We start from the raw sequence: 15861 nt of genomic DNA, 5'->3' as shown, positions 1-15861 counted from the left end.
GCTCATCTGGAAAATTTTTGTTCAATAGAAGCTCATCTCCTTCCTCCTCATGGAGTAGTCTGAATAAGTGATCTGCCACCACATTCTCACTGCCCTTCTTATCTCTAATCTCATGGTCAAACTCTTGCAGCAATAATACCCATCTGATCAATCTAGGTTTTGCATCTTTCTTAGCAAACAAATATCTCAAATCAGCATGATCAGTGAATACAATAACCTTAGAACCAATTAGGTACAACCTAAACTTCTCCAAAGCAAATATGACAGCAAATAATTCTTTCTCAGTAGTAGAATAATTTAGTTGAGCATCATTCAAAGTTCTAGAAGCATAATAAATGGCATGAGGTACCTTATTGATTCTTTAACCCAAGACAGCTCTCAAGGCAAAGTCACTGGCATCACACATGAGCTCAAAGGGTAGACTCCAATCAGGTGCCCGCATTATGGGTGCAGATGTGAGGAGCTTTTTCAGTGTGTTGAAGTTCATTCAAACTTGGCCTCCTTCCCTAGCAATGCACAGAGGGGTCTAGAGATCTTAGAGAAATTCTTGATAAACCTTCTATAGAACCCAGCATGTCCAAGAAAACTCCTCACCCCCTTTACTGTCAGAGGTGGGGAAGTTTGGAGATGATGTCAATCTTAGCCTTATCCACCTCAATGCCCTTGCTTGAAATAGCATGACCCAATACAATTCCCTGTTGAACCATGAAGTGGCATTTTTCCCAATTGAGCACTAGGTTGCATTCTTCACATCTCTTGAGAACATTCTTCAAATGGTTGAGGCATTCATCGAAACTAGACCTAAAAACACTAAAGTCATCCATAAATACCTCAATGGATTTCTCCACCATGTTTGAAAAAATGCTCGTCATGCATCTTTGGAATGTGGCTGGAGCATTGCATAATCCAAATGGCATCCTTCTATAGGTGAATGTACCAAAAGGGCATTTGAAGGTGGTCTTCTCCTGATCCTCTGGTGCTATTGCAATCTAATTATAGCCACTGTACCCATCCAAGAAATAGTAGTAGCTATGGCCAACTAACCTCTCCAGCATTTGATCAATGAAGGGTAATGGAAAATGGTCTTTTCTTGTTACCTTGTTCAGCTTTCTATAATCAATACATACCCTCCAACCGGTGGTTATTATTGTAGATATCAGCTCATCATCTTCATTCTTCACCACTGAGATCCCACTCTTTTTGAAACTACTTAGACTGGACTGACCCATTTACTGTCTGAGATGGGGTAGATAATGCCCACATCTAGTAGTTTTAATACCTCTGCCTTAACTACCTCCTTCATGTGTGGATTGAGTCTTCTCTGTGCATCCCTGGTTGGCTTTGCTTCGTCTTCAAGGAAGATTTGATGCATGCACTTGGCTGGACTTATTCCCTTGATGTCGACAATGGTCCACCCCAGAGTAGTTTTATGCTCTCTAAGAACTCTCAACAACTTTTCTTCTTCCCCACAACTCAGATTTGCAGCAATTATGACTGGTAGTGTCTTGTTCTCTCCTAGGTAGGCATATATTAGGTGTTCTGGCAATTGCTTTAATTCCAACTTTGGTGCCTAGACAATAGAAGGAACAAGAGAGGTATTAGTAGGCTCAAGAATCTCAAAGGGAGGGGTGTACTTACTTGACTATTTTGGAGAGGCCTCAAGAAGGTGAACGGTTTCAATGATGTCATCAGTAACATCTTCAAGTTCTGGCTCAATATCTTGCCTTGTGAAACTATGGGTGAGGGTGCCCTCCAATGGATCTTTATAAGGGTCCTGCAAAACTGGTTCACTAACACTTTGGATCATACAAACATCAAGACACTCTAAATCATCATGAGGTAATTTCATTGCATCAAATATTTTGAACTCTATTGTCTCACCATTCACCTTTATACTTACAGTACCCTTTTTCACACCTATTGTAGTATCAGCAGTTCTCATAAAGGGTCTTCCTAAGATGATAGGCAAGGGTGATGGCATAGGGGATTCCTCCACATCCAACACAATGAAATCAACAAGTAAAATAAATGTACCTACATTTACCAACACATCCTCAAGTATACCTCTTGGTCTTTTGATACTTCTGTCTACCAATTGCAAGGTGACTAAGGTTGGTTGAAGTTCCCCCAAACCCAACTTTCCATATACTGTGTAAGGTAGCAAATTGACCCCTGCTCCTAGATCCAGCAATGCATGCTCAAAAAGATGATCTCCTATCCTGCAAGGAATGGTAAAACTACCCGGATCTGTTAGCTTTGGTGGTAATTTTCTCAACAAAACTGCACTTACCTATTTTGTAAGGGCCACTGTCTCATGCTCCTGAAACTTCCTTTTGTTAGTGCAACATCCTTTAAAAATTTTGCATAAGAAGGAATCTATGTGATTGCATCTAATAAAGGAATGTTGATTTCTACTTTCCTCAAGGTCTCAAAGATATCCATGAGTTGCTTTTCTTTCTTTGGTTTGACTAACCTTTGAGGGAAGGGTGGTGCCTTCACCTTCTCCATTTTGTTTACCTTGGAAGTTGATGCTTCATCAGGAGATGCTTGAGGTGGCTCTTCAATTCCTATGACCTTGCCATATCTAAGAACTGTGACTGCTTTCAACTATTGATGACCCCCTGGATTGGGTATTATTTGGGATGGAAATTCACACTACTTTCTTTCACTCAGCTCCTTTGCCATTTGCCCCATTCGCACTTCTAGTCTTTGGATAGCTTGCTCGGTCCTTTGAATGGACTGTTCATGCTTGGCATTGGTTTGTTTTTGATCAGTCATAAACTACTGTTGAGAAGTCACCAGGGTGTGTATCATCTTCTCCAGTTGGTTCAACTTTGACTCTTGAGTTGGCTGGCTTGCTTGTTGGGGACCCTTATGTTGTCCTTGATTGTTACTCTATGAGAAATTTGGATGGTTGCACCACCCTGGATTGTAGGTGTTGGAGTACAGATTATTCTTGTAGGGGTAATTGTTTTGTCCCACATAATTCACCTCTTCTTAATTTGCAAATGGAGATAAAGGACACATTATAGTAGTGTGATCTAAATGGGAACATATAGCACATACCTGGATTGGTGTGTCCTTTTGAATAGGTGAGATGTTCTGAGCAGTCATGGCTTTAACAATCATATCTAACTTCTTTTCTACAGTAGGCATCTGATTTGGAGATCCCCCATTGAAGTTCACTTCATACATGCCTTTGCTTTTTACTCCTCACTTTCCTCTAGAGCAGAATTGTTGGGAATGCTCACTTAGTGTTTCAAAAAGCTCCATTGCTTCCTCACTGCTCATTTCCATAAGTCCTCATCCACAAGCTGAATCAACCATCCCTTTGTTAATATCATCTAAACCTTCATAGAAAATTTGTACCTGGTCATCTTGAGGGATGTTGTGATGTGGACACTTGAGAAGCAGTGAATTGAAGTGATCTCATGCCTCAAAGAAAAGATCTCCATCTCTTTGTTGGAACATTTGAAGTTCCCTTTTAAGATGTCTTGTGCTTTGAGATGGGAAAAACTTCTTCAGAAACTTAGTGGCTAATTCTTTCCAAGTTTGGATAGAATCTGCAGGCTAAGAATTATACCACAGTTTAGCATTATCTTTCAAAGAGAAAGGAAAGAGGACTAACCTGAGCCTCTCTAGAGTTAGGCCTTGGATGTGCTGCAATTTGCATAGATCAAAGAACTCCCTGAGATGCAAGTTAGGATCTTCAGTAGGTGTGCCCCAGAAGTGAGTCAATGCATTAAGGATTTGAGGAGAAATATAATAGTTGCCTTCCACCTCTGGTTGATATGCTATGCATGATAGCTGATTGAGGTTCATTGGGACAAACACCTGCTTCATTGGTCTCCACACCGGTGGTGGATTTGCTTCTAGTGGTCTTGGCACTATTGGTGGATTCTCTTGCAAATCTTCCATTATGCTCTCAAAATTTCTTCCTCTTCTTCTTTGTCTCTAGGTCTTTGTCAAATTGTCCGCTCAATTTCGGGATCAAGTGGAATGAAAGTTGAATCTTGAGATCGACGACCTTGCATCAATTGAATTGCTTCTTCAGTCAAAGCAGCTTCAGTACTACTTGTCCGGATGCTCCTTGGAACTGCGCTAGATCGAAGGTTGGTTCGCTCGATCGTACTCGGTTGACGTTCGATCACAGTAATAGAATCGCGAGTCCACAAACCTGAAACAAAAAAACAGAAAAGTTAAGAAAAACGGAAAATCTTTTTGATTTTTGATAAAAACAACATTTAAAATTGAAAATTAAAATAACACAATTAAAGAGAAATAATTCTAAACAAAATTTGCCGCAATCCCCGGCAACGGCGCCAAAAACTTGTTGTCACAATTACCTACCTAAATTAATAGGCAAATAATTGGATGTTTTACCCGTAAGTGCACGAGGTCAACATAGTAGTATAGTGTGCAAATACGGGGTCATTCCCACAAGGATTGCTGAATTTTGTCTAAAATTAATTCCAAAGTAAATCAAGACAAAGATTGATTTTTGATTTGATGATAATAGAAAGGTAGGGCTTTGATATCCACCACTAATTATATTCAATTAATATATCAATATGCCAATATTTTGATCATGTTATGAATGTCTAATGTTTGTCAACCTAAGGGCATGGGTGTATACTCCTTAAGCTATAGATTTCCCTACGCAACAAGTTAGGCATGTGTGTATACTCCAACTCTTTTCTTTCTTAAAGGATTTAACATGGGTGTGTGCTAAGTTGTTCTTTAAGAAAGCATCATTTCTATGGAAATCGACAAACACATGAGGCCTAGGGCATGGGTGTGTACTCCCGGTTCCCCATTTTGATTAACCCAAGAATCAAGTGTGGATATATTTTGTTACTTATGTTAAACCCAGGACTCGATCATCCAAATTGATTTAACTAACTAATCCATACCACATGCATATGTTGATTAGGCACACACATATGAGGAATTCATAAAAGCAGGCATTAATCAAGTTAAATATCACAACATGATCATCACAAGGGCGCCAATATTGAATATTAACTAAACATAACTAGGGCTTCAATCTAGCCCTACTAAATAAATTAGTTATACATAAGTTTGATGTTATATTCATAAAATAAAAATAAAATAAAGGAAAAGAATAAACCCGAAACTTGAACTTGAAGAGTTCCAATTCTTCTCCTTGGAAAAGCGTGTATTCTAGAGGCTTAAGGGTCTATTTATAGGCCTTTAGGAATACTCTAGAAACCCTAAAAATCGTAGGGTTTGAGCCCTAATTCGCACTAAGCTACAAAACCCTAAAAGTTGCTCTTTCCATATTAAGGCTGGCAGCTGACTTGGCCATCATGAAGGGGTGTGCTCGATCGTAGCTCGTGTGTGATCGATCGCAGGTCTGCAATTGATCCTCTATGTGTTAGCGCTCGATCGCGGTTGCCTTGCGTGTTGCAGTCCTCGCCTGTAGTGCGCTCGATCGCAGCTCCCCTGCGATTGATCGCACTACCAGAGCCTCCAAAATTCCCAAAATAGATCTTTTATGCTCAAGCCTTCCAAAATTGCTTCTTTTTCTTCCAATGACCTACAAAATCAAGGAAAACACATAAAAGAACTAAAATGGCCTAAATTAACCAAAAATAAAGGATTAACACATGCAAGTTAAGGGCTAAAAATATGAATATTTTAGCACTTAACAAACTACAAGATGCTATAAAACACGCTATGCAAATCTTTATGCCATAATCTCAGTCATGCACAACAATAATTAATAAAATTAGTACAATTAAGTAAGAATAGCTAGTTATAAAATGAGTAGCCACTTTCTTCTACTTTTCTTGCAAAATAGTTGTTTTATCCTTTGACCTGACATTACAACTTTACCATGAGCGTTGCACGTTGGCTTGTCCCAAAGGACCTATATGCTCATCCTGTCGTCACAAGGGAGAGCTACTAGGTTGGGAACTTCCCTAGGTGCAGGCCACCTGGCTGATAGCACATACCTTCTTGTAACCGTCCTTCGGTGTGCTTGCCATGCTACCCATGTGGTACCGATCTTGACAATAATCGTGCCCCGGGGTTAAACATTTATGAACATGAATGCACATGTAACATTTCATATGATCTTGTAAGCTCATCTATAATGGTATAATATACCCTGAAACTTTGTGAGCTCCTTTCATTAATAATCACATTCATGCATAACTCATAAAAATGAGGTAATTGTAATACGTAACATTCTTAAACAATGACATATGATCGAATAAAACTTTGCATTAAAATATGAAAGGAAGTGCAATTGAAAATCATGTAAGTGGATTCTTTATAAAATCCCCAACATTTTTTCAAAGATTTATAATAAAATATGTTGGGGTTTTTGGTGTTGTGTCCCCTTACCTGGCATCACATGTCCTTCATTTTGAATCCACATCCAACTCACAATTCCTACAACGGAGGTAAAAAGTACCTTAGTCATCAATTCATTTACAAAGTCATCAATTTATTTACAAGTTTCAATCATGTATCACTTTGGTTAAGGATCATATCTCTAATCTCTATCCCTTCACTGTCTATCCTTAGTCAAAACATAAATCCATCATCTATTTACCTAAATTCAAAACCGAAACATCATCAATACATTAATTCCTCAAAATCAAAGAGTTGTCTAGTAAGCAGTGATCCAACTTTTGATCATCAAAGCAAACTCAAGGCTTGTCCCAATTTTTGGTTAACAAAACAAGAACCCAAAAAAATTAGTCAATCGCTTAACAACCCAAAAATCATTATTACCAAATACCACAAATCGAAACCCATTCGCAATTTTATCCTACAAACCCACGAATTAATAATATCCATCAAAACGAAGCATGTTGTATAACACGTTACTTTAGATGTCAATCAAATGGGTCTAGTAGGCATTCAACGCTTTCATCTTAGCACTTAGGTGTCTTGGCATGAATCTATCAAGATGTAGTCATAAAACTTTATAATTAATCCTAAATGAATAAAAATATTTTGACTACCACATACCAAAAAATGGTGGCCTACTAGGATCATTAACCTATCCAATTAATTTTCCAAATCGCAGGTACTTTAACTACTTGACAGCTTGATCTATTAAACTTGGAAAAATCATAACTATTTCAATTAAACTCAGAATGACATGAAATTTGGCTTGAAATTTTTCTTATTCAAGGACTCACAACATATCCAAAAATCATTGCAACCTATAACTTTTTGGTACCTCAAAAGGCCCTCGAAATTCTGTGCCTCTGTTTGACTGAAATTCCTGTTTTGACACTTGCATCTTCTAAAAATCATAACTCCTTCTACATGTGTCCAAAAATCATGAAACCACTTTTAAAATATTCCTTTCTCATCAATATACAAGCTTTTAAAAAAAATTTATTTAAGGTCTCTCATTGAATTTTTGGTGTCCAAAACAATGTGACTTTTCTTTCAATAACCCACTAAATTTCTAACTAGCAATATCCATCATCTTTCACATTAAGTCTATTTACCTATAAAATTGCAAATCCTCTTTATCCTTGATATTAAGATCACCTTTATTCTATGGTATAAATTTCAGGGTATTACAACATGTTCTCAGCAAGGGATTTGACTTTTGAAAATATTGAAATGCTTCCCTTTTGAATCGCATTGGATATAGCCATGAGTATTTAGAAAAATCATCCATAAACACAATATAATATTTAGAACCTTTAACAGAAGAACATAGAGAAGATCAAACACCCAAATGTATTAATTCTAAAGGACATGATGACCGAGACAAAGACAATTTAAAAGGTAGTTTATGACTCTTTCCTAAAGGACAGGACCCACAAAATGGTGCACGTTTGTGCATTCAATGAATGCTTATTAACTTATTGAAGGATAACTGACTCAATGTGGAGGCAGAGAGATGTCCTAAACGTTGATGCCAAACAGAAGACGTTGTGGATCTACAGAGAAACGCCACAGGAGACTTGAACAGATGCTGACCCAAACAAATAGGGTAAACTCCAATTTCACTCTTGCCATGGAAAAGTGTCCTCCCCGACTTGATGTCCTTGATCCAAAAATCAGAACCAATGAGTATAAAAGCACAATGGTTATCTCGGGCAAAGCAATTTACTGATAAAAGATTAGTAGAAACATTGGGATAATGAAGTATTTGCTTTAAAATAAAAGGATGAGATTTATAAGGCAGAATTGAAGAACCAATATTCGAGATAGGCAAACCTGCACCGTTTCCAACTATGACCTTGTCCTTCCCTCTATATTCATTATGGAGAGATAGGTTTGCTAGGTCTGGTGTGATGTGTTCAGCAGCTCCACTATCTGTGTACCATGTATCTTCAGTCTCAGTCCCCATGGCAGTGGACGTTGCAACCATAGCTGCAAGTTTCTTTGTAGGTACCCCTCCCTTTGTATTTATGGTCCATACAGTGAAAACAATTGATTACAAAATGATTTGTCCTACCATAGATTTGGCATGGAGAGTGTGGCCTTGTTGAATCCGAGATTGGTGGCTTATGGAAACCTGAGTGGTTGTTAAGTGGAGGTGCCGAAGAGAAATCATGCTTAGGACGACAATCTAAATGTGATTTGAAGTATGGAGGACCTCCTCTACCACAGTTAGGTCTGGATCGATTTGTGTACATGGCTAAAGTGATGCTTTCTGTAGGATTCGCAAAAAGCTCTTGTTGTTGCAATTCAGCACTCAACAACAGCCCAACAACATTGTCAAAAGAGAAAGGCATTTCACGAGTTTGAATCAAATTCACTGTCGCTTCAAAGGATAACCCAACACCATTAAAAATCAATAGAGTCAGATCGTCTTCATCCATTAGTTTACATGCCAAGGCTAGATCATCAGCAATAGAATTCATTTTGTCAACAAAATCAGAGATTAAGAGATTTCCTCTTTTGCTGGTTCAAGGTTGATGCTTGAGTTGAAGTATTTTGGATCAGGATTAAGAGGCATAACTTTTCTTCAACGATGCCCAGACTTCTCGTGAAGTAGAGAGATGGACTACTATGCACAAAACACTTGGGCTAAGCGTGGATGTGATCCAGCTCAGCACTGTCTGGTCTTGTTGTTGCCATTTGAGATAGGATGGATCAACTTCAGCTATTGTTTTTCCACTGTTGTCATGAAGATATTTGGCTAGACATGGATTTGTTCCTTTGACAAATCCAATCACATCATTGCCTTTGAGGATTGGGAGGAATTGGGTAACCCACAAATTATAATTTGTGTGATCAAGTTTGATCAGATGAGAAAGGTTAGGCGAATTGTTGGATGCCATTGTTGGAAACCTTGACAATGAATTTGTACAACAAGCTAATCAGACATGATATGCATTCATGGGATCCTTTCCTTATGTTGTCCATTAACAAGTTGGAGTTGCATAAGGAAACACGTGCATAGCATCTCAACATATATCTATACAACCAAGGCAACCATCCAAGAAAGGCATTACGTGCAATCCACATATATCTCAACAAGGAAATATAGCTACAAACAATTGGAAAATAACATCTTGATGTAAACGACATTTATTTTCTCCTTTGTAAATTAACACCTACATCATTATATAATGCCTAGAAGTTTATGTAGTAGATGTGGAATTGAAATAAGAAAATCCATTTATTTATTCAATCTTTAGCATGATATCAGAGCAAAAGGTCATGTGATCGAACCTTAACTCCATCAAATTACCCCCATTCAAATTAAATATTACACGTGTTGGGCCTCACCTATTAAAATTGAGTTTGAGCCCACATGTGAGAGGGGGGTTTTAAAGTAATGATTAAGTGATTAAAGTTACCTCTTTCTATTAACTTAAACTTTTGAGATAACTGGTAATTTAGCAGATTAGTGGATCATTATCATTATCTTATCCTGGACGAAAACAAGGATCCACAAAAATAAAAAACAAAACAAAACAAAAACTGCTACCATGCATCATGAAGGTTCTATTATATTCCAAGAACCAGTTGCGTCTTCAATCTCGTATCTCAAGGCTAGCCGTGGGTTTTGTCATGGAGTATATCAAGGTTTTTTTTGAAAAAAAAAAAAAAAAAATTATATTTGGAGACATTATGGAAGATTTCACATTTTTCATTTAGATTTAACAAAAAAATCTTAAGACATTGCAAACTTTTAAACTTGAATACATTAAATTGCAATTTTTTTTTAAAGTTTAGAAAAGTGATTGTAAATGTGATGAAAGTTTAGGAGAATTAAGTGAAATTTTCTCTTTTATTATATTCAAGATATAATTATAATTTTACATGAAATGATGACATGGTACATCTTGTCGGGGATTGGTTGATGTAGTAGACACTTCTTCAGCAATTAGACATAATATCAAATTAGAAAAAAAAAAAAAAATTGCTACAAATAGGTTTGTGGTTAATTCATACAAATTCATCTAATAAAAGTGACATTTGTATTTTTAGATGTGAGAAACACATGTTTTTTTAATAACATTTGCTTCTAATATGTTTTTTAAATGAGTAGTGATTTAGTGGACATCGGTGTGCGTGAACAGTATGCACGCCGATGACATGGCATGTGCCACGTTTGCCCCAAATTAAAAAAAAAAAATCAAAATCTCAACAACAGGTGTGTCCCCGATCATTTTATCCCCCCACCCCAAACCCATTTTCCCTCCACCCAAATTCTCTCTCGACCGACACCGGGGCCGTGAACCCCACCAAAACCGGCGCCATGATCTCCTCTCTCCCACCGTCACTGCTGCCGACTGACCCCAAACCCTTTCCTTTCCCCCTTTTTCTTCCCTAACCCATTTTCTCCCCCCCACGGGCACCGTGCGTCCTCTCCTCTCCCCACCGTCACCGCCGTTGACGACCACCTCCACTTCCTTCCATCAGCTCCAGCCAGAACCCATTCCCCCACAAAAGGCAGCTCTTCCCCCAAAACCCTTATTTTTCTGAAACCCAAAATGCTCCCCAGTCCGCCATCTTCATCACCACCTACGACTACTACCTCTACTACCACAATGGAACTAACAATTGGCTCCACGAACGCCTGGAAGGCCACCATCACAATTCATTCTACAAGCCGCAGCTTGACAGATACGGCCACGCATCCACCTGCTGCTACCCCCAGTCGTGGCCAATCCCCTTGGGTCACTCCTCAATCAGTTGTTGGCCCAAATTGTGGTAAGCTCACACTCGGCAAAATTTTTTCACTTTGAACACTAATCCTCATAAATTGTAATTGTAATGGGTGTGTTGAGGTTAATGGGCTGGAAATGCATAATTTATTGTTCATAGCCTTGCTCATTTTATGTTTATAAAATTTGTTGCTGCCTTACCTTAGGCTAAGTCTCGATATTTATAACAGTGTTCGTTACAAGAAAATAGAAGCAATTACAAATTGTAAACAAATAAAACTCTATAAGTTAAATAAGATAAGTACAAAGCAATTGCAAATTGTAAACAAGTAAAATTCTATGAGCTAGATAAGATAAGTGTTGTACACGATAATAAGTGATTATAAGAGTTATCTAATGCTTGAATTGTTGTGATCTTCATCTTTATTGTTTTGATGAGAGGTTGAGTTGAGGATGTATCTAGTTTGATCTCTATCTTTATCCTTATAACTCTTATGAGAGATTGAATTGGAGATTTCTCTAACAATGTTTAATTAAGTTCTATGTCTTTTGTTAACTTAATATGTTATTAGTTATCTTTGTAATGTTGTGTTGAGTTGTGTGGCTGAAATTGGTCCATGTGTAAGCTTCCTATTCCTATTGGATGTACTTTCATGTATAAAAACTTGCTTGTAAAGAGAAAAACATGATTGAAGTCCACTCATCTCATTAATTACGGAGTGGTGGAGCCTACGAAATGTCTAAAAAATGTTCCTTATGTTAACTTCTAAATAAACAGAAAAATTAGATGTAGATTAAACTCTTCCGGCAAAAGTAATACTTAGGAAGTTCTTGGATCTTAAATGGGGAAAGGATAATCTTGACAAATCAACAAACAGCTGCCATATCAATGAAGGAAAAACATAGAATCTCTCTAAAGCAGTGCCGTTTGGATCCACTTCTATAAAGTAAACCCCGAATACCTGTAGTCACCTGCAAACCATTCATAAATGGAGGGCCATTAAAATGGAAGAAATTGGTAATTGTTTCACACCCATGTGTTTGCTTTTGTTATCTTGTTGATGAATGATATATAAATACATACATATATTGAACTTGCATCGCTATAAATGCAAACAATTACAATATGATAGATGTGCAACCTTTCTTTTTCTTGAGTTTGGGGTTTCTTTTATTTATTTATTTATTTTAATCAAATATTAAAAAATGAGAGATGTGGTCAATGATGAATGATATTGGAGAGTGGTGGTGATGATAGTAGTGATGTAAAATGGCACATGTAACAATTCCATTATTATCAATGTTTATATAGTGAGAGACAGAAGGTGGGGGTTGTTTTTGAACTTATAATAATAGGGCCTTACTCTATATTTCTAGAGAGACAGAAAGTGAAGTTTCCATATATTTGTTTTATTCATTACTTTCGGGATAACATGTGTTTGATAGTAATAATATTTATCTAGGACAGTAGGATTTGAATTTTTCTATTCTAAATTCTTAATAATGTCAATATGATGGTTATCCTTTAGAGACAATGGACAACCGTTACGAAGAAAGATAGCACAGCTTGTTGCAAAAGTTTCTTCAAATAGCAATGATTACAGCATTAAGCAATGAGCATTACATGGATGTCATGCATGCTATACACATGTTAACGTTGAAGTAAAGTGGCTCAAGGTTTGAATACAGTCAACATTCCCATCACTGCAAATGTGCATTCTCTACAAGTAATGAAGGTAGTGTGGCAACGCAAAGAAAGGTGTGACTATCAAAAAGGAAGGTGCTTATAGTTAAAAGGATTGTGGAACAAGCAAAAAAGAAACAACTGAATAAATTCCTTGCCAAACAACAGAGAAGAAAAAATCAGGTTTCTCACTATTTTTCTTTCTTTATGTGTGCTTAATTATGCTTACTAAAATTGGTTTTGCATCCAAAAAAATTTCATGCATATAGTAACATACTTGGTACTTTATTTAATTGAAGACCTGTGAATCAATATAAGAAGAAGAAATGAACACAAGTGAAGTTCCATTGAATTCAACAACTTGTATTCATCACGGTCATGTAATTGGAACTGAAGATAGTGTAATGACTCAGGTACACATTAAATTGTAGAAGCTCCATTGCCTTTGATTTATATATTTGTAAGTGTCAAAACTATTAAATACTTGTAGGGTTTACAAGAAATCACAAAGTTTATTGCAGCTAGGATGGAGAAGTTGGCATTAGCACCTGTTGGTGGTGGCACTTTCGATTGTGTAATGTTTTGCTTATAAGAACCTAGATTTTTTCTGTTTCTCTCTCCTAGTCTCATTTTTTTTTTCCATGTCAAAAGAAATTATGTACTTGCTTGTCTCCCTTATCTTTTCATTCTTGTTAAAGCTTTTTATAATTTCTGCAAGTTTGTTTAATTTGCTAACTTATAAATTTGTTTTACTGCAGGATACAGGTTTCAACCTCTTCAACTAGGTGATTGAACATGCTGTTTTGTTTCTTTTTGAAAGCACTACTCTTTTTTGTTCAACTAGTGCTTTTAGTAGATGATACCACCTTTTGAGTATGTAGTTGTCTAATGGTAGTGTATAGTTTTTGTAGTGTCAATTAGTTGGAATGGTGTATAGTTTTTGTAAGTATGGAATAGTTGGAATGTTATATGGTTTTTGTAAGTACTGAACTTGTGGAATGATTTTTGTATGGTTTTATTAAGCGTTGAATAGATGGACACCACTTTCGACTACAAGAGGTACCTATCTATTTACTATTCCTACTATGTATTTTCAAATCAATTATTTTGCTTTACTGTATTAAATGACATTAATTCAAAGGTATGAGAGTTGATTTGTATAGCACAATGATAGAACCTTTTTGTTTTGTTTCATTTTAAATAGGTAAGCATGTGATCAATCTTTTTATTCAATTAAATAGCTGGAGAGCTTCATTGTGATCCTATTCATTTACCAACAGGTACGCCAAAACTTCTCATCTCTTGACTTGTTAGGTTGTACTGCTCTTTCTATATTGGCTTGAAAAATTTTGTCCATTTATTCAACAATAGGTAAAACTAGGGCTATGCAAAATAACTGCATACCACTTGCCGGCCAAGAACTGAGCGACATTGACTATCACCGCTTAACTGACGGCTGGTACGCGGTAGACTTTTTCTATTTCCAACAAACTCGGTTCGGTAGGCGGAATAACATTTTTAACCGACCGACTTTACTGACTGTCTTTTTTCATTTCTTTGCTTAAACATATAGTCATATAAAAGATTAGCGAAGATTACTACATTACCGACCGACATTACGGATTGTCATCATAATCACGTCGGTACTGGAAAAGAAGGTTAGCCGAAGACAAAATTTTGACTTTACTGACCATGGCGGTGCGAAATACGAAAATGCAATTTTTGTAACCGAGTTATCTGACTTCCAGCCCTAGGAAAACTATCATGTTGATTTGTTATATTACGGAAGTATTTAATGAAATATTTGCTTATTAGATTGCATTTTGTTTTTACGTTTTAAACCATCATGAAGTTACTAGTGCTCTAATTTTGTACTTAAAATATATAAACAAAGGACCATGTATGTCACTGCCACAAAGAGTGTGTGTATTGGACTTCTATGTTTGGATTTTTTTTTTTTTTTTTTAATTTAGAAGGAGTAATAGATTTATGCAAACTAGTCAATTGTGACAAATGAACTACATGCCTCTTTTTCACTACGTTTCCAATTCCATTTGCTTCTACTTTTATAAAGCCTCTTACAAGCATGCTTTGTCATTGTAATCTTTCATCCATTTAAAATTTTTGTGTTCCTCAATGTTATAACTGAGTTTGATTTTTTAAACAAATTTTGGAAATGATTTGTCATTGTCCTCTTTCTTTCAGTAAGTGGAACTTTTGACTGCCTCTAATACGTTTTGACTATATCATATGACTAAAACGTGGTGAGTTCATTCCTACCATCTCCATAAATGTTAGCTTGCTATCGGTTTATTCTTATTGCAGTTATTTAGCATGTTTTGTTCTTTTTCATTTTTATATTGATAAGGGTTAAGTGTTTTATATTCTTGTAGGGATCTCATGAATGATAGAACATGTTGGAAGGACATGACACTGCATGTTTAAAAGTACTCATCTTTGTGTTCTTTTCTTGGTTGGTGTCTTTCTAATTGCAAGATCTTAAACATAAAATTAAACAATTGTTAATGTGAAAACAATTTAGTATACAAGGAAAAAAAAAATTAAGAAATAAACAAAGTAGAACAAGACAAAACCCCACTTTTTTTCTCTACATCTTTGAGTTATCCAAAAAGAAAGAGATTGTGCTAGAACACTGAGGTCGAGAGTGGCTTAATCTAACCTTCTACTAGCTGTGACTTGTAGCTTATAAGGATGGCCATTCATGTAGAATAGTACGCTTCATTTTTTATTTTAAGTGAGTCCGTGAATGGCAAGAGATCATCAACAAATTAACCATTTGCAAGGGAAATGGGAGGAGGAAATTGCTTGAATTATCTTCTTTAATCAAGTTAATAAATGTCGTTCCCTTATAGAATAATATTAATAAAATCTACTTCTCTAAATTACTAGCCTTAGGTTGTTCACTTCTTCTCAAGAAAGAAGTAAAGAAACTGGTAACTAATTTGACAACCTCGTAGGCAAGAAATATCATGTTATATAACAAAGACATAATAGCTTTGATCTTAGTATCACAATTTATGTATGTACTATTCC

The 15861-nt window shown here is 36.4% G+C and overlaps 1 protein-coding gene across 1 annotated transcript; it reads right to left on the bottom strand.

The window, feature by feature from the left end:
- Positions 1-1642: 1642 nt before the first annotated feature.
- Positions 1643-8867, bottom strand: LOC148587584 (uncharacterized). The gene is made up of 6 exons (XM_088512706.1): positions 8544-8867; positions 8218-8401; positions 7942-8109; positions 4152-4177; positions 3067-3156; positions 1643-1774 (listed from the first exon to the last, which is right to left on the bottom strand). The coding sequence occupies exons 1-6, from the start codon at positions 8865-8867 to the stop codon at positions 1643-1645; spliced, it is 924 nt and encodes a 307-aa protein (XP_088368832.1).
- Positions 8868-15861: the final 6994 nt, after the last annotated feature.

Source organism: Corylus avellana, chromosome 2 (genome assembly GCF_965113065.1).
Source record: "Corylus avellana chromosome 2, dhCorAvel1.hap1.2, whole genome shotgun sequence".
Taxonomy (NCBI): Eukaryota; Viridiplantae; Streptophyta; class Magnoliopsida; order Fagales; family Betulaceae; genus Corylus; species Corylus avellana.
This window is presented reverse-complemented; position numbering and strand designations above follow the sequence as displayed.

What these genes read in the sequence shown, in the direction of transcription:
- LOC148587584 (XM_088512706.1), bottom strand. Translation starts at nt 8,867, where the DNA reads ATGAATTCTATTGCTGATGATCTAGCCTTGGCATGTAAACTAATGGAT. An exon ending in CATAGTTGGAAACGGTGCAG is followed by an intron (nt 8,110 to 8,217) that starts GTTTGCCTATCT and finishes ATCTTTTATCAG; the next exon opens with TAAATTGCTTTGCCCGAGAT. An exon ending in AAAAGGACACACCAATCCAG is followed by an intron (nt 1,775 to 3,066) that starts GTATGTGCTATA and finishes CCAGTTTTGCAG; the next exon opens with GACCCTTATAAAGATCCATT.